General features: G+C 35.2%; 1 protein-coding gene across 1 annotated transcript in view; it reads left to right on the forward strand.

The window, feature by feature from the left end:
- The window catches only part of Aldh (Aldehyde dehydrogenase), a 41,506-nt gene that overhangs the window by 19,322 nt on the left and 2,388 nt on the right, over positions 1-19,796 (forward strand). Inside the window, exons 6-9 of the mRNA XM_067275770.1 lie at positions 2,968-3,210; positions 3,643-3,745; positions 10,405-10,589; positions 14,016-14,180. Of these exons, the coding sequence (XP_067131871.1) occupies positions 2,968-3,210; positions 3,643-3,745; positions 10,405-10,589; positions 14,016-14,180 (696 nt within the window). The remainder of the gene's footprint in view (positions 1-2,967; positions 3,211-3,642; positions 3,746-10,404; positions 10,590-14,015; positions 14,181-19,796) is intronic.

A 19,796-nucleotide genomic window follows, 5' to 3' on the forward strand; every position in this document is an offset into this window, starting at 1 on the left:
TAAGCGCTTTGTCTCGATCCGTGACGACGACCACTTTCTTTTCCGTCCGCTTCTTCTCAATGCTAGCCTCGGAATGCCTCACCCCGCTCCCTGACTTGCCCCGGGGTTTTGTTTTACACACTTGTTTTTTGGTGTTATTCTACGAAATTGCATTCCCACCAGCAGGAAGGAAAGACCGTTAGATAATTCGAAGAAAAGATATAGAACAAAAGATTAACGAAACTTAATATTTGGCTTAACACTACATATATATATATATATATATATATATATATATATATATACAACAATATGGCGTATCGCCACAGTATTCCATGGGAAGAAAACAAAGTGGCCTTGCTTGCTCGTGTATCCCTCTGCCACAAAATTGGCAGATTTGTGCCAAACTATTTTTGTTTTTGTATAGCAGACTAGCCTGGCAGAACTGATTATTCAAAGCTGTTACCTTTTATGTTAGTATTTTTGTTATTTATTGTTTAATTTTGGTTGTAAGCCTTTTGTTTTTTATTTTAAGATTTGTACACTGTTTTAACCAGAAATTGTTAGCCGTGAAAAAAGGCCTTAAAAGTGTTATACTCTTACTCGTTGTCTGATCAATCGTTTCACTTTCAGAATCTGATTTTTAATTAGTTATTAGAGGATGAATCGTTACATTTTTATTTTTGAAGAACATCCAGCGAGCACAAATTGGGTGATTGTTCTTTCTGCACAGCTCTGTCGATCCACATGACAAGCCCCTGAAAAATGCATATTTACTGGACTTCATAGTTTTATCTTGTCAATGTCGCGATACTATGTAGTCAGCATTGACCCACGTTTCGAGTGAAAATACTCTTCTTCTTTCTGAAGAATGCTGTCAAATTAATTCGAGATGTCAGTGCCTCCATGCTATAATTTTGTTTATCAGTCAATGCAGAATCTTTCTTGTGATGATCGTAAACAATGCCAGTTTCTTTCAAAACTTTATGAAATGTTGTTTCGGAAATTATGGCAAATTGGGGTCATTGTTTACATCATTTGGTTTGATGGTAGTTGTCCATTTCTAAAAATAAGCCTACATATGATGCTTCGTACTGCAGTTCAAGTGAAACTGTCACACTTGGCATCGCATCTCTTTGCTCGGGATTTCTGATGCTTTTTTTTGTCTCGTGTTCAAAGATTTTTTGCTGCTTACCATTGCTTCTTTGCTGCAAAGATGGCAAAAGATGATTGACTGATCAGCCTTGCAATTTTTTTCAAAAGCTTCTGTGTTTAGGGTAGGATTAGCTTACAAAATCTATGAATATGTGTGTGACAAATTGCTTTGTTTGACTTCTAACAGTCTGCCCTTTACACTTAGTTTTTAAAATAACAATGAGGAGAAGTACCTACTAAAGATGATAGAACATGCACACTGTCATTTGCTATAAAGTATTTAGCTTTAAAAAGAAAACCTTTTAAGAAAAAGGTTCTGCAGAGATCTTGTAAGAAAAAGGGTCTGTGGACCCTTTTTTTTTTTACAAGATCTCTGCATTCCATGCACTAACTAGAAGGGTATACATGCACCACACTAGATGGGAGGATACTGTGGCAGAATTAAGATGCATTCAAAACTTAGCGGTAAAGCATGGGTACAGTAGAGGCATGATACGTAATTTATCACGCAAGTACGCCAACTTGCTAATGGCCGGCCACACTCGTAGCACACAGGTAAAGCCCAACGACACATAATCATAGCAGCAACCAATCACACGCGATGGTGCAATACAACCAGCACCTAAGCTCTATTTATAAAGAAATTGCTACCCATAAAGACACAAAGATTGCATATAAGAGATCGAACACAGTGTATGGGCTGTTGCGCAATGACAAAGAGGAAGGTCGAGCACCGGGTGTCTATATGGTTCCTCTCAGAGACCACAGATTCCAGAGAGATCTAGTATACATCAGATCCACAAAGCACTTGCTAAGCAAAAGGATACAGGAACACTGGTATGATATCGCCAACCAAAGGCATACCACCGTCCTAGTTGCCTATGCCACCGATCCCAAAATACAAGCCGACCTCCATAAGGCCAAATTGGTAAAAATGTCTGATCGGGTTCGACACCTTCGCAAGCCGGAAGCATTAGAAATATACAAAGCCGGCCTGGCCAGCAACTGTGTTAATGCAAAGGATGCCACTAATATTTCATATGCAAGGTGGTGGTGCTATGAAAAAAAACGGGAACAACACTAGCAGGTACCTAACGTTTCTACACCAGTAATTACATCTTATTATTTATGTGTGGTAATGTAAAGATATTTTTATCACTTTATTAGCACATACGGCAAAAATAATTTTTAAACACATTGTTCAAATTCCAGTTTTGAATTAATACTGGTCAATAGCCCAACGAAGACCAAGTTTATGGTCGAAAATGTTCGTTTTGTCTAAATCTGTTCGTACTGGGATATAAGAAAAGGTTCATTTGTCTGTTGACTTAGCTTAAAATCATCATGTAAAAAATTAGAAATAGTGAACAATAGACAAAATAATGTTTATGACAAATGCTATGCAAAAAATATAATAGTAATTCACATCATTGTTCAGTACTATATTTTACTGCAAATGTATACCATTTTTTGGTAGCAATACAGTGACTTTATTCTTTATCCCGAGAGAATGAGCACAACTTAAAAATCAAGCAAAATTTTATTCATTTTAATCAAACAACATTGAAAAATGTTTGGGACTAAATTTTTCATAATACCAATTTTTTTACTAAAAATTGTTAAAATTAAAGATTGATTATTTTTAATAATGTTTCTGCTATTATAGTTATAACAAAAATGAGAAATAAATTTGTCAATGTAACTTTAATGTAATTTCAACATTATTTTTTGTATAAAGTAATCCTAGGAATGTTCATAAAACATTTCTAATTTTATTTACATAAATGTTCTTCATTTTTGCTAGCTAATAAGTCTAAATTATCATCCGTCTAGTGGAATTTTCCTCTTCTGATGCAAGCGTGGAAACTCGGTCCGGCGTTGGCCACGGGAAACACCGTCGTGATGAAACCTGCCGAACAGACTCCCCTGACTGCTCTTTACGTTGCCGAATTAATTAAAGAAGTGGGTTTTCCGCCAGGAGTAGTTAACGTCGTACCGGGCTTTGGACCGACTGCCGGCGGTGCCATCGCTTCTCATAGAGATGTAGACAAAGTTGCATTCACAGGTTCGACCGAGGTAATGATGGAATATATAAAATACTATCAACATCATACTTATAAAGTTCACTTACCTATTTCACTATGTTTACAAGTGAACGTAATTTCTGTTCACTTTTTTTTACTCTTTCTGTCCCGTGGGTCTAAGAGGGCCTTATTATTGTGTTTGTTGTAAGTTCGACCGCGTTTGCAATAGGGCAGCCGAGTGACGAGGGAACAAGTTCGACAGATCTGGAAGGGATCACCCTCCGAAACCTTCCCGGAGTTTAATTTGTCCAGATTTGTTTACAGGTTTGCATAGTGGTGATCTGATAGCTTTAACCTCTTTTATTGATATCTTATATTGTATGCATGTTTAACAATTTTGTATTTTATTTTATAATTACCATATTAAACATTTAATAAGATCCAATTTTAATCTATATTTATTAATAAAAATAAAAAATTTTAGGTAGGAAAGATTATCATGGAAGCCGCTGCAAAAAGTAATTTAAAACGAATTACTTTGGAGCTGGGAGGCAAAAGTCCAAATATTATTTTTAAGGATGCTGATTGTAAGTTTTTGTATATAAGTAATTTATTTTTTACTAGTTTATTGTTAAATATTAGATTATTGTTTAGAATAAATTAACAAACTATCAATAATATATAGAGTACAAATAATGGATTCATTTAGTCTAGATTTCACATTATTCAAAGTAAATTATGGAAGAGTACTTTGTGACAAGATAAAAATTGTATCTTAGTTGCACAAGTTGTTTCACTTTTTAGGCAAAGTGTAGTACTCAAAACGGACTCTAGATGTTTTTTATCAAAAAGAATTATAATTGTAATTATCCTAAACTTTAATTTTATAAGAATACTAGCAGACGAGCCCGGTGTTGCTCGAGCTAAAGTAACAATAGTGAAGATTATTAGATTATAGCCTATCTTACCGATTTTCATCTGGTGCAATAATTATGTCTCCCCCTCTTCCGAGACTAATTAGAGAATTTTTAGATGGGTCTAAAAATATGTTTGATTTCCTGCAAAAATGCAAAAAACCTGTGGGTACCGAGGAGGGACGACGAGGTCAGACCTCTGTTTAATTTCGGCAACAAGTCGGAGTGACTTGCCCACATGTCAGGGATGGCTTATTTGCCAGTAGGGATCCCGTAGGGACGGGACTACTTTTTATCCGGTCGAGTGTAGGAGGGAAGGTGGAGTCGTGGTAAGGCAATAAGCGAATATTCGAGCAAACAAGACACCATTTAACAGGATAATAACGATTTAATGGAACACAAAATATACGTACAAAAATCTGACATAAAAGGGGTGACATATAAAAAGCTATATATCCCTATCACGCGAAGGGAGAGAGAGTGTTCACATAAGTGGGTTCCATACCTCTTGGACAATCAGTACTTCAAATATGCTGTTCGTCACGATGATCAAATATTCCTTTCTAGGGAAGGGTCAGTGGTACTTGAGGCACAATAGTCAAATATATTCCGTAGGCACAAAGGGTAAGATCGCGACTCGAACTAAATCGATGGTAGACTCCCCAGAGGGGGGGAAGGAAGCATCTTATATAGCTTTTTGCTGGGAAAGTTGGTCACGTGCATGTGCTTAGGCCATAGGTGTTCCAGGGATTGGAAACAATACGGCGAATTCGGGCACTAACTATAAACTTAAGTTGCAAGATGATCTGTACTCAGCGTAAGAACAATGGATAGTTGACAGTTATACGGCTGGGGACGCATATTTTCTCGTCCAGGACAGTTTTTAGGCAGGATGTTTATATTAGGAAAATTTTCGATTCGATATAGGGAACAATTTTATTATAATTCGTACTATATTCGGATTATATCCGGATATAAGAAAGGGGTAAATATTAATTCGGATATAATTTATTATAAGTTTGTGTCAAGGGGATTTCCAGATCTCACAAACCACATCTAAAACAGAACAATAGAAGCCGAGTTCTCGGGGAAATTCTTAACCTTCTTTCTATCACCTGCAGGGAGGAATTTCAAAAAGTCTCTTCTTAGTGTATATTCTCGTGGCTATCTGTGTACAAAATATCAAATTTTATTATTATCTTTATTATTATTATTATTATTATTATCTGCACTTATTATCATCATCAACCCATCTCAATTATATTATAAGATACTTGCATTTTGTTGATCACTTTGTAGGAACATTCTACAGTAGCCAAGTTTCTGATTATCTGAAGTACCATTATTCCACACTATCTTAGATACGGGGTTCCTACACACCTGGAAAGTCAGGGATTTTGCCTCCGTGGCTGCCTTTTGATTTTTTTTGCTCACAATAAGATAGACCAAGTGTAGCCATCTGCAGGCAGCAAGAAGTAATGTGGTACAATGCAACTTATGAAAAGGCATGCAGAATATTTTCAGGACCCAGAATTTCCCCAAAAATTATTGCACACAAAATAAAACCGTAATTTCTGAACCAATTAATAATTATTATTACGTGGTTTGGAAAATTGAAATTAAATCATACATAAAACTAGGCCTACCATATTTGCCATGCCACACTAAGCTGATAAGTCATATAAATATTTTAGATTAAAAGAATGCATTAATTTAAGCACGTGTTTTCATCATCATAGTGTGAGGGTTGTCGAGTGATTGATGATTAAATCATACATAAAACTAGGCCTACCATATTTGCCATGCCACACTAAGCTGATAAGTCATATAAATATTTTAGATTAAAAGAATGCATTAATTTAAGCACGTGTTTTCATCATCATAGTGTGAGGGTTGTCGAGTGATTGATGTTTCTCGCAGACCAGGGTGAGATCCTGGCAATCCCAGAGGAGTTTGGTACGGTCTTTTAGACTTCCTATTGCCTAATATAGGTGACTTCGCTCAGAAATTTATGACACCAAGTAGGTTATGCCTACTTCACTCGTTTTAATGTCTTTCCGGATGGCAATAATGCAGTCTTGTACTGGAGACTAGGGGTAAGAGGATGGAGTAGGAAATGTCAAGATCTAGTTGGAAAGAAGTCACTTGGATTTCAGAATTTAGTACACTTAACATTTATTAGATGGCGTGAAACTTGTACAATACATTCAGAGTTAAGGAAGACACGTAGAGAAGTTTTCACATGTTTTTGTCGCGGAGAGAGATTCACAAATTCTGATACCTTAACAGTCGAAATTCTATGTCGAGAGAAGGGGAGATAAGTCCTCGTGTTAATTCGGTTCCAAGAAGTGGCGGTCGACAAGCCGAAGGCCGTCGAGAAATCCGACGACGAAATCCAAACGATACCGCAGATAGAGGTATCGCATAACATCGATCTCGAATGGCCAAAGAACGGGCAACAACCGACCGAAATCAGCCATTCTTTGTTATATTAAATCGGCAACTACCTTTTAGATGGCAAAAAGGTCACGGGAAAGTCGTTACTTCCGACCCCGAGAAAGCGTAAGTCAAAACACTTTCGGGTCGGAAAGTTGCCGTCGACGAGATCGTCCTCGTCGTTTCTTTTTTTCTTTTTGTTCGATTCTCACAATAGGATAGCATATACAATTATAAACTTGATATAGTATGTTGATTCATAGAAATAAAATTGAATTTGGTGCCATAAATGATTATTTTTATTCTTAGCCCAGGCAGTAATTAATGGACTTTCTGACATTCCAAAATACAAAACTTATTTATGATGATAACCTTGGAATGAATTTTTATAAGACTCAAAAATTTCAGTTGAGAATGAACTTCACGTAATGAACACCAAAAAGTATTGTAAAAAGGAAAATTTTCATATTGTTAAATTATTTTAACTAGAGTTAATAGGAAAAATTACATACATTTAAAATTTAAACAATTTCATTAAAACATTATAATTTTTTGAAATTAGTCGAAATTTTAAAATAACACAAGTTGGGTCTGGGCCGTGGTAATTAATAGCGGCTTCCTTGTGTGCTAGCCTCATCAATATCTTAGTGGATAAAACACTGGTAGTCGGTTGCAGGTTTGCATCTCAACAATGGGCTGGCCACGTTAAGTTTTTCAAGTTTTCGTCATAAATCTAACACCCGAATAGAATCAGTTTCTAATAGAAAGTCTTCCCGGAAGGCATCCTTCCTTGCAGGATTTCCAGGTATTGCATTGCTTTCTCTCACAAATCTATCCATTCTGACATACTTAACTACTTTCTTTATTTGACATCATCAAAAGCATCGTATGTTTACCTCTCTTACCGATAGTGTAGATTAATTTTGAAAACTAATATTGATTGTTTCTGTGAAGAGTTATAAAATGCAACAGGGAGGAGAGCATTGCAAAATGCCAGGGGATCAAATCGAGTCCCAAATATAATATATGGCAATATTAATTAATTGTCATTTGTAAATTTTAACACAGATGTATTAATTATGCAGCATTATGAATTTTAGAGGAAAGTCTTTAATACTGTTAATAATGTAACATTGATTAAAATATTTTAACTCCGAATCTCTCGCAATTACCATTTACACACTTTAGTTTAGGGCAGATTTTAATGAACTGATAAAAAAAAAACAGCAAAGTATAAAAAATCATAAATAATACCATTTAAATTAAAATTATTAATCATTTTATTATTTTAATAATTCTGATTGTGTAACACAACAATTTCTGATCTTTTCCCCAGTTTATTAATATTTTATAAAGATCAGGAAATTCATTAAGAAGTAAATATATACTCTTGTACTGTACACGGATTGTACAGGATTTGTTAATGAATAATAAGTGGCTTTTTATTTTTTTCAAAGCCGTGTAAATTTATTAATAACAGGATAAACTATTTTAATTTAATTTAATAATTCGGCAATTATAAAAATTATGTAACTGTTAATTAGAAAAAATAACTAATTAAAAAGTTGAAGAAGCAATAGCATATTTGCGTAGTAAGTCGTATGCCGTTTTAATTTGTCGACGTTCTGTACTATAAGGGACGCGAGGGTCGACGTTCTGTACTATAAGGGACGCGAGGGTCGGAAGTCACGGAATTTAAAACGAAAATTTGAGTAGGAACCCCATAGACAATTGGCACTGCTGTATTTACAAAAGTTTAAACTCTACACAAACTTTGGTTGCTTTAAGTTAGTAGGTAGTGGACACCTATTTTATAATATTGATCTATTCTGGACATTCCAGTTGTATTGTGAAAATATCAACTTTGTAATTCGTCGAAAGGCCCTACAAATATAATACGGCAGAGCATCGATTATCCGAATATCGATCGACCGAAATGTCGGTTAACCGAAAGCGTTCCGGTCGGCAAATTTAAATTTCCGCTAGTGCCGTGGCACTGCAATATTTGGCTATGTCTCGGGCTACTCCGATATTATTTTTGTCGGTGTGCGTATTTTAGCTGGCAGCACTGGCACGACCACGAGAGGGTACTTAAGGATTTGAACAAATTTCAACACGGGATAAGTAAATATATTTTTTTGTACGTAATCGATTATCCGAACGACCCAGTCCCGAATTGTTTCGGATAATCGATCCTCTACCGTATTTACGTAGAACTAAGCTATTTTTTTTTTCTAGAGCATAATCTTTAGAATGGAAATATTAGTTCCATACAAAATTCTAAGTAAATAAAATATAAAAATTAAATAAAACATGAACTTTGATACCCTTAACTTACGAAGACAAATGCACAATAGAAACTGGAATACAGTTCAAAACACAAAGAATAACCTTATTCATCTTTCTAGCAAATATTTTAATCGACAGACAAGTGTTTTTGTCCTAATTTATAAGCCAACATCAGGTATACTCACTAAACTAACAAAAATTTCTGGCATTCTAAATTTGAATATCAAAGCTCAATTTCTATGCTGTTTTTACAAATTAAACATTAGAATATCCAGGTGTTAAGTATTTATTTACAATCAAAGTTTAAGAATTTTATAAAAATTATATAAAAACATCATATGTTAATTTCCTATAAAAATTTATAATACATTTCCATTATGTTTAATCTTCCTCCATAACAAGACTTTGTTATGATATTGGTAGCTTTGTTCCATTTTTTAATTATAAAATCTATATATCTCCTAAAGGAGGTGAATTCAGAAAACTGAAAATATTAGATTAGTAAATATTTACCGTATAGTGAAAGGTTTATTGTACATAACAAGACTGCCAAGATGCCGACAATGATTCTCCATCCATATAATTGATGCAGCTTCCTCTCTTGCTGCTTTATATATTTCTAATGCTCTTATGTAGTCATTTTTAAAGACTTGTTGAATCAATTTTGCTTTTGCTAGTTTTGCCTTCACCTGGGTCTAAGTAACAACTGGCTAATGCTGTTTTCAGTGTCATATTAATGATCTATTCGTAGAACTGACGTAAAACCTTTGATTAAATCTCTCGTCTGACATTGGGATGCGATATATACCTGCTCTTAGAAGATCCGTGTCATTTCCCGTTGCGCTACAATTTACAAACACCGGCGTTTAAATACCTAGCTAGTTCCTCGTAAAATTGATCCGAACCTCGGATTGTAATTCACCGCTACGTGTTTGAGTTCGGTTTGGTTGGGCTGTTTCATTTTGTCTTTCTTGTGGAAGGGCTATTCCCTTTTATTCAGGATGTAATTTTAAGCCAAGTTCTGTATGGGCTTTTTTCTGTAACTATGTGTAACTGCAATTTTCTTTGTACTTAAATTCTTTTACAGTATTTAATGTATTTGAACAGTGTAAATGCACACCTAACCAATGTTCTAAAAGCTGCCACTTTGAATGAGTAGGGATTGCTGAAGCATGCAGGAATAAAAAATGGTTTGTTGTTATATGTCCACAGTGGCCAAGCCGTGGCTTGCAAGCCGTAAGTCGATCTAGACCCTTACCGTCGCTCCCGTACAGCCTTCTTATATAATTTTTTTCTTATAAACTTTTATATATTGATATACAGATACTGTTCTAGTAGAAAATACAGCTCTTGGGTATTTCTGATAAGCAATAAACAGTTCCTATTGCAACAAAATTTATGCACCCTTCATAAGTATTAATTACTTAAATAATTCATTTAGAAATACGTACATGAATGTAACTTAACAATATCTTTGGTACAAATGTAAAAATAAGAATTATATTTTAATGTCATAAATAATTTTTTGTATATTCTGTTGTTATCAATTTTGGGATTTTGGCAAAAAAAGGTATATAATTCGTAGTTAATGTTTTATTATTTTTCAGTGAATTATGCCGTCGACATGTCGCATTTTGGCTTATTTTTCAACCAAGGTCAATGCTGCTGCGCGGGTTCGCGTATTTTCGTCGAGAACGACGTGTACGACGAATTCGTTGCCCGCAGCGTGGAGAAGGCCAGAGGTCGTAAGGTCGGCGATCCTTTCGACGCGACGATCGACCAGGGCCCACAGGTACGATATCTTTATGTTGCATAAATCTAGGCATTGTCTTTAATTACGAACGATAAATAAAATAAAGAAATAACTGTTGCTTCGGATAGCCAAAGTCTTGATTTCGGAAGAAAATTTTTTCCCATCTTAGGCAGACATTAAATGTCCATGTCAGTGTGTTTGTGTTACAAAAGTTAGTCAGCTTAATACATTTAAGACGAAGCTGGCCTAAGACGGGCCAAAACATTTTTTCTGGAGTAATTTGGCTACTTAAAGAAGCAGTTATTTCTTCATTTATTGTTCAATTTGTATAGGTGTACACACAAACATTGCATCAGGCTGTCTTGCCCACCTTGTGTGAAGAGAAGTTTGGGATACATGGTGTCCAAACCAAAAAATAGTTCCCTGTTGATTAACTATGCTGCAGTACAACTACAGTAGTTATTGTGTTGCAGAAGCAAAATATAACCTGGTGCAATGTTTATGTATATCCTGTAGAATATAGAATATGTTTTTATAGGTAAATACATTCATAAAGTCTGTTGCAAAATTGAATTATAAAAGAATTATAGAAATTTTATAAATTGTAAATAAACTAAGATGGAAATGTTCAATGATACAAAAAGTTTAAACAATCCATTTTTTTTATTCAATTCAGTTTAAAAAATAATGTCTAAATCTGAGATTTGTAGTGCTGGGTCCCTACCACAGGGATGAGGAGAAAAAAAAAATTTCACGTACAAGTAGAGCTTACCTGTATGTTGCATTCAGAGCCACCCAAATTTTAATTTTTTTTGTTCAATTTTGTGAAGTTCTCTTTGGTTATTTTGAAGACGCAGTTATTCACGTAATCGAATAAATTAATTTTATTCGCCTTGGCATTTCTTATCCGATTTGTCGATCGTTTGTCGTTCTTTACTTCCGTGTCCTTGGCACTGCAGATGTTATTTTTCAAACCAAACTGAATAAAATGATACAAAGAGTGCCGAACAATATAAGTTAATGCTTCTTTCAAAATCTTTTCACAAATTTTAACTGGGAATCGCACACAATCCAAATGGAGGCTCCGGTGTATTTAAAGTACCTGTTTGTTATCCAATATGCTTCAGACTGTTAGATTCATAATTTTTATACCTTTCACATACTAATAGACACATTCTTGCTACTGTGTATAATTATACCAGCAATAAATACTCATTTACTTATTTAACTGGTTTACTCGTTAAATAAGTATTCTTTGCTAGATTTTTGGTGGGTTTTTTTTTTCTTTGATTAGAATTATAGACAGAAAGCTTATTACACACTGTCTAATCTGTTAAGAATAATAAGTAATTATACAAGCATATTTGTTCTACGTTTGTATAGTTACTTATTACTCTTAAAATTAAAGTTTTTGAGTCCTAAAATTTCCATAATCAGATAAAAATAATAAATATCAAATGTATTAGCTAAATGTATTAATGTAGGCAAATAATGCTTTTTTTTAAAAACAAAGAAAACATTTTTTTATTTTGTTATAACGTCGAAATAAAAGTAGTCTTCCCTCGGATATCCAAATTTTTTTGCAATTGTTTACGACGGTGGTTCTCGAACGGATCTGCAGTCCTCTAGGGGACCGCCGAGGGGTCGCTTCGGGCAAAGCAGATGCACCCGACTCTTTGAATGTACGTTCGATGACTAACATTTGCCATTTTCTGAATATATAATGGTTGGTCGAAAAATGTTTTGGTAACAATAACTTATATGTTAATTGTAGTTAATTTTAAAGGGTCCGTGAGCAATCTAAAAAATTGTAAAGAGACTGTTGTGCTAGAAATCCTAAAAAAGTCTAACATTGTAGATCAGTGGTTCTCAATGATCTTTATGTTTATCAAAGATTCACTAAGAAAAATTTGTTTTACATTTTTAGTCGGGTTTACTAATCACGTGGCCAAACTATCCGTTCTGTCGGTAGTGACTAATTTCGTCCGGTGCATTATTAATTTCTGCATTTGATTTTGAGGACGGTGACCATTGTCGATAGGTTAAAAATAAGATTTTTACTGCCGGGACCGTTGTTTGAAATTTATTTTGTATGCATTGTGTTCAGAAAGAAACATTTCTTAAAAAAAATGTCTGTTGTTTAAGGGTGGTTGTTATAGGAGATTTGATTGTATTTAAATTACTAATGGGTTGTCAACAGTGATATTAGAATATATTGTATGTGAACAGAACAGATTTAATCATTAATCAGTTTCTATAACCTTCTTCCATTTCATCACAGAGTTCTGGATTCCTTTCTTAAAGAAAGTTGGTAGTCTTTGTGGCAACATATGCTGTTAGGTCACTTTGGACTTCTTGGTTCAAATACACTTTTCCCGAGAAATGATGCAGCGGGGACAAAACCGAACGGAAATCCGACAAAGCGATCTCTGGGCCGTAAGGAGGCTGGGACGAGACCTCCCGGCCCAACTCTTAGATCTTGTCTCGAGTCACTTTTCCAATGCGAGGCTTCTTGTCATCGTGTTTTGGAATTATGCCTTTCCCGTTAACTGGAGGTCATGCAGTTGATCTGTTGGTTGCAAATAAAAGTCGGCCATAACGGTTTTGTTAGGATGCAATAGTTCCGAAAGCACCACAAAATGGACAGCCCGGCCTTTTGCGGGTGCAGTTTGGCTTTAGGATCGGTATTGGTGTTTGGCTTTGGCTCTGGCTCAACCATTGCCTCTTTCACGTTCGCATAAAAAACCCACTTTTCGTTGCCAATCGCAAATCGATCTAATAACGATCGTCGTAGTGTGTTTCGGAAGCAAAGCAGTCGTCATTGCTCTTCAAATGCCGCATTTGGTTTTCCAAACAAAATCGAACCCAAATGCCTTCCTTTGAGATTGCCAATTTCTCATAGATATTTTTGTACTTCCTTGCAAGAACACTTCAAAATCTCTGGCATTTTGTGTAATGTTTGCTTCAGGTCAGATTCCACAACAGCTTGCAAAGCTTTGTTGTTTACCAATGTTGGGGTAGCTTCACATGCGTGAGGGTATTCTGTTTTTTTTTTTTTTTTTAGACAGACATCCCCAAATTGAAATTTTGCAAACTTTCGAGGACAGTTCTGTTCACTTTGGTGCATTTCATAAGCAATGTCAACATCCTTCATAGCTCAAGCCTTTATTGAACTCAAAAATCCTGATATTATTAAAAATTGGGCTTTGAGAAGTTTATGTATAAGCCATAATAATAATAGCTTGGTGCAGTAAGTTGCACCGAAAAACAATGTTTTGTAGTTGACAATCCAATAATTTTAACTACACTTTATGGAAACGTGCACATTTGTTCAATGAAATAAGAAATTAAAAATGCAGTCTAAAAACTTTGGCCAAATTCAAATTAACAGATTATTTATAAACTAGCTCTGTATCGCAAACTTTTGACATAATTGTTACTTTAACAAACCGAATCTTATTTTAGGTAGACAAGGAGCAACTCGACAAAATAATGACTTTAATAGATTCCGGAAAACGAGAAGGAGCCGATCTGCTCTGCGGCGGAAATCGACACGGCGACAGGGGCTACTTCGTCGAACCCACCGTCTTTGCCGGCGTGAAAGACGGAATGAGGATCGCCACGGACGAGGTGAGATCGGCTCGTATTGTTTGAATTGTTAACGACCCGTGGCGGGAGACTAAATTTTATTTTTCAAATTTAGATGAATTTTGCTTAGTTTTTAATAGTTTTATTTTTTTTATGTCTGATTGTATTTGGATACTCTATACAAATGACACCTTTAGGAGAATCTGAAAGATTTGATACTCTCTGCAAATTAGTGAATTAATATAATTTGTTAAATTGTCCTGTTGTTTAATTAAGCTAACATTAATAGACATGATTAAAAATGATAAATCAGGTAATAAAATTCTGCTATCGATACTTTTATTTTATGCAATTTTTAAAGCTGCTAATTTATATATGATACACACTACAGTTTCTCATTTCCCAGTGTTTTGCTTGTCCCGGGAATCCAGGAAAAAAGTGAACTGTTTCCCGGAATCCCAGGATATATAATTAATTACATTTAAATCTTAAAATCAAATAATATCTTATTAAATTACTATAAAAAATGAAAAATAATTATAAAATATGTTCTCTAACCTCCAAAATCATATTAATAATGCTGTGTAAAATATGTATTAAAAATTTATTAGTTTGTTGGATACTGCTTACAAAATGAAAAAAAAAAAAGCCTTTGAATTGAGTTGAAAATTTAAAGAAAAAAACGAACATAGATCAAATTTCTAAACTTTTTATGTTTTATTTAAAAAACGAAAATAAAATTTACAATATTATTTTGTAATATTTCAATTTTAAAGAGCAAAGACGGTCGATACTTCGATCGCTCGATATGGTTCTTACTTTAGTAACGAAAAGTCCCACTACTAAGAATGCCCTTTCAGATTCGATTCGAGCGAGTGGAATCGTCTTTAATGCATTTAGGAGAAGACGTGTTGTGTTTTTTCACCTGTAGCCTCGAAGATTTCTAGTTTGTTTTCCGGATGCGTTGCAGTACTTCTTTTGCCGTCTAGTAGTCCGGATTCGTCTACGTTGGCTACTTTAATGGCGGCGTCGAACTTATAGTCTGATAATTCGTTTGGCTTTAATAATCGGGATTATGAAAAAAATTCATATTTGCATACTTTTTACTTATTTGTATCCTTGTCCAATTTGCACAACCTAGCATAATGCAGTTATTGAAGCTACTAGGCATGGTTAAAAATTAAGACGTCGGCACAATTATTCCATATATTACAGGTTCTGACAAGTAAAGAATTTTCAGAGTCCTGTGACATGCCACGATAAGCAAAATTTTTAAAAACTAATAAGCAGGCTTAGAATACATTTGTATTTATTCATTTTAACAGTTTATGGGTTAATTATACTTTGTATCTGCAAAATTCCCTCAACTTTATTATTTTGTGTTAAAGAATTAAGAAATTCGCAGAATTTGCTGGGTTAAAAAACAGCCAGGATCCCGTTGGAGAAACCCTAATACACACTATATCTGGTTATTGAATACGGGGACTCTTCTGGCACCACAACATCATCCTATATTCAGTTATTGGAAATTGTTGCCTAGATGTCTAAACTCCGCTTTGACTCGCATACTCGGCCAGTAAACGTACGTGAGCATTTTAAAGCAAGTCGTTACCGGCTTGCAAAACCGTGTCGGGTTCAAAAATCGAACGGCATGGTGACCTCGAGGGCGACGGCGGCATGCCACACATCGTGTATCTATATATATAATCGAGACGAGTTGATATTATTATTATTATTATTATTATTATATTGGGTTAAGTGAGATATACTCGGTTAACACCGGTGGCTGTGTACTTTGCCGGACCAAAGTCAAGGCATAGTAACCAAAACAGAACTTAAAGAAGTGTATCAGTGTGTGTGTCTGTATTCAGGAATTTTCTCACAATATGACATGTATTCAATATAGTGGCCTTCTGTAGTGTGATGTATGTGTTTCTATTCAATTCTAATGTGCCCAGGCTTTTGTGTAGTGTGTGTGGTATCACACCTGTAGAGGAGAGAACGACAGGTACAATAAGCACCCTATCCATCCTCCACAGATGCCTTATTTCCTGGGCGAGTTCTGTGTACTTGCTAATTTTTTCAGTGCATGCGTTTTGTATATTGTGAGTGTTTGGAATGGATATGTCTATAATGTATGTGATTCTATTGTATTTGTCAATGAGAGTGATGTCTGGTCTGTTGTGGTAAATTGTTTTATCTGTGATTATGGCTCTGTCGTAGTACATTTTGTGCGTGTTGTTTTCCAATACTGTCTGTGGAATGTATTTTTAGTATGGTTCGTGAATGTCTGCTAATTTGTGTTTCTTTGCAAGCTCTTGGTGTATTATATTTGCTACTTGATTATGTCTGCGTAAATAATCTGTCTGTGCCAAGATCTTGCAACCAGAGGTGATGTGTTTTATAGTTTCTGGCATGACATGACATTTTCTGCATGTGTCATTTGTGAGTGTTGTATCTTTGAGTATGTGTTTTCTGTAGTTTTTAGTATTTATGACCTGATCCTGTATGGCGATCATGAATCCTTCCGTCTTCCCAAAGAGGCATCCCCGTGCTAACCAGCTGTTTGACGCAGTTTTGTCAACAAAATCCTGGGCCAGATCATAAGGATGCCTGCCATGGAGTGCCTTTCGAGCCCACGATTGCTTAATGGTGTCTGTGCTTTTTATATGTTGCGTTGTGTCCATATGATGTGAGTGTAAGTTTAATGGTGTGTTATTCGAGTCTGTTAGAGTTACTGCTTTATGGAATTGTGATGTTTCTTGTTTTTTGTAGAAAAACTCTCGCAGTGACTGTATTTGTTTGTAGTGAAGGTTAACTATGTCAATCAGGCCACGTCCGCCATCTTTACGTGGAAGGGTTAATCTTTCTGTGGCGGATTTAGGATGATATTGTTTATGCTTAGTAAGTGTTGTTCTTGTTTTCCTTTGGAGTTGCTCGAGATCTGTGTGAGTCCAATGTATAACTCCAAAAGAATATGTGAGTACTGGGATGACATATGTGTTTATTGCTTTAACTGTGTGTTTTGCATTTAACTGTGTTCTGAGAATAGCATTTAACCTACTTTGGTATTCTTTAATTAATCTTTGCTTTATTTGTGTATGTTCTGTTAGTTTGGCCTGTTGGAATCCTAAATACTTGTAGAACTCGCCCTCTTCCATGGATTCAATAACGTCTCCATTTCCAAGTGCAAAATCTTCTTTCTTCAGGATTCCTTTTTCTATGTGAAGTGTTTTGCATTTATCTAGGCCAAATTCCATTTGTATGTCCTTGGTGTATGAATGTGTGATTTGTAGGAGTTGATGAAGTTGTTTTTGTGTGGATGCATAAAGTTTTATGTCATCCATGTACATGAGATGTGACAGTGTAAACTGTGTTGTTTTTTCGTGTCTGATATTGTAACCATATTGCGTGTTGTTTAACATGTTTGATAATGGGTTCAGGGCTAAGCAGAACCAGAGAGGACTCAAGGAATCTCCTTGAAAAATTCCTCGCCTAATAAAAATTTGGTTTGTTTGTATGGAAGTGTTATGAACCCTGAGATGTAGTGTTGTTCTCCAGTGCTGCATAGTGCATCACACATTCATACACCAAGGACATACAAATGGAATTTGGCTTAGATAAATGCAAAACAGTTCACATAGAAAAAGGAATCCTGAAGAAAGAAGATTTTGCACTTGGAAATGGAGACAACACGCACAAAATGTACTACGACAGCCATAATCACAGATAAAACAATTTACCACAACAGACCAGACATCACACTCATTGACAAACACAATAAAACCACATACATTATAGACATATCCATTCCAAACACTCACAATATACAAAACGCATGCACTGAAAAAATTAGCAAGTACACAGAACTCGCCCAGGAAATAAGGCATCTGTGGAGGATGGATAGGGTGCTTATTGTACCTGTCGTTCTCTCCTCTACAGGTGTGATACCACACACACTACACAAAAGCCTGGGCACATTAGAATTGAATAGAAACACATACATCACACTACAGAAGGCCACTATATTGAATACATGTCATATTGTGAGAAAATTCCTGAATACAGACACACACACTGATACACTTCTTTAAGTTCTGTTTTGGTTACTATGCCTTGACTTTGGTCCGGCAAAGTACACAGCCACCGGTGTTAACCGAGTATATCTCACTTAACCCAACATAATAATAATAATCAGTACAGATCTCAAACGGTTAGGAGTTGAAAGTTGAAATTTGGTGCACAGTTAGGGTACGTCACGAGAACGCACACTAAGAAGGGATTTTTCGAAATTCCTCCCCACGGGGGAGAGTGACAGGATTAAGGCTTAACACTTCCATCAACAATAGAAGTGTTAAGAGAAAGCAACGTGAAAGACGCAGATGCAGTTTTTTTCGTTTTTGCGGGAAATCGAAGTATTTTTAGACCCACCTAAAAATTCTCTAATTAGTCTGGAAACAGGGGAACCCAATTCTTGCATTCTGTGAAAACGGGTAAGGTTGACTATAACGTAATAATTTTAATCTTCGCTATCGTTACTTTTGCCCGAGAAACGCCGGGCCTATCTGCTAGTAATTATATAATTTATTTTTTGCAAAATATTGTGGGTGTGGGTTAAAGTCCGCAAAATGTCGTGGACGACTAGACGAATCAAAAACGAAGGGAAGCGTCGGACAGAGACGAGTGGTCGACCGGCAGTACTGCAAAGAAGCTCCGATAAAGCTAAAAGAACAAATTAGAAAAAGACCAGATTTACAGAAGATTGTCCAGACGAGGAATACTTTCGGCATTCTGGTTTGTAACATTCTTTTCGTTCGGTCGTTAGCCAACGAATGCGTCGTGGTGCTCGAGCATCCATCCTACTTACGTAACAATTTAGCTTTGTGTAGTTTATTATTATTCCCGAAAGTGAAAATCCTGCTAAATCAGACTTACTAGCTGTATCAAATTCAAAGGAAAATGGTAGATCTAGAATTTATTTTATTAAAATGTTCTCTGTAAATTATACATAATCGGTTAAAATAATCCTGGGCTCAATTTATTTTCATAATTGAAAATTAAGGTAACACAAACAACATTTGAGTCCTTTTTCCTCTTTAAATCCTTTTCATTCTTTCCATTCATTGAACTGCCAGAGGACTCTCAGCTTATAAATGCAATTATTGATATATAGCATGGATGATATTGGGAAATTTTTAACAAATTTTTTAATGTTTGTAGAGGTCGAGATCATTTTTAATGTATGGAAGATTTTACTAGTGTGTGTTATTTTTAGAAGTTTTACTTCAAGTCACCTGTTGTTTGTGGTTCCTGGACAAAATGAAAAGTATTTAAAGAGAAAAAAAGGACTTGTTTGTATTACCTTAATTTTCAATTACGAAAATTAAGGTAATACAAAAATTGAAAATAACTTGCTCTTTGTAAAATTAAAACCCCAGAGTTTGCTGCCTTAAATTTATCAGAATAAAGAAAACATCAGAACAATAAAATGATATTGTATGTCCGAGTTAAAAAATTTGTAGATTTGCCAACAAAAACCTCCACCAACTGGAAGATAAATAATTTTACTTATCTAGTATACATTTTATGCTTGACAACCGGATGAAAGTATGGTAAAGTATGGTCTTCTATTGCAAAGAATCTAGATTTAAATCTTAT

This window comes from Centruroides vittatus, unplaced genomic scaffold, assembly GCF_030686945.1.
Source record: "Centruroides vittatus isolate TY-2023 unplaced genomic scaffold, ASM3068694v2 contig_634, whole genome shotgun sequence".
Classification (NCBI taxonomy): domain Eukaryota; kingdom Metazoa; phylum Arthropoda; class Arachnida; order Scorpiones; family Buthidae; genus Centruroides; species Centruroides vittatus.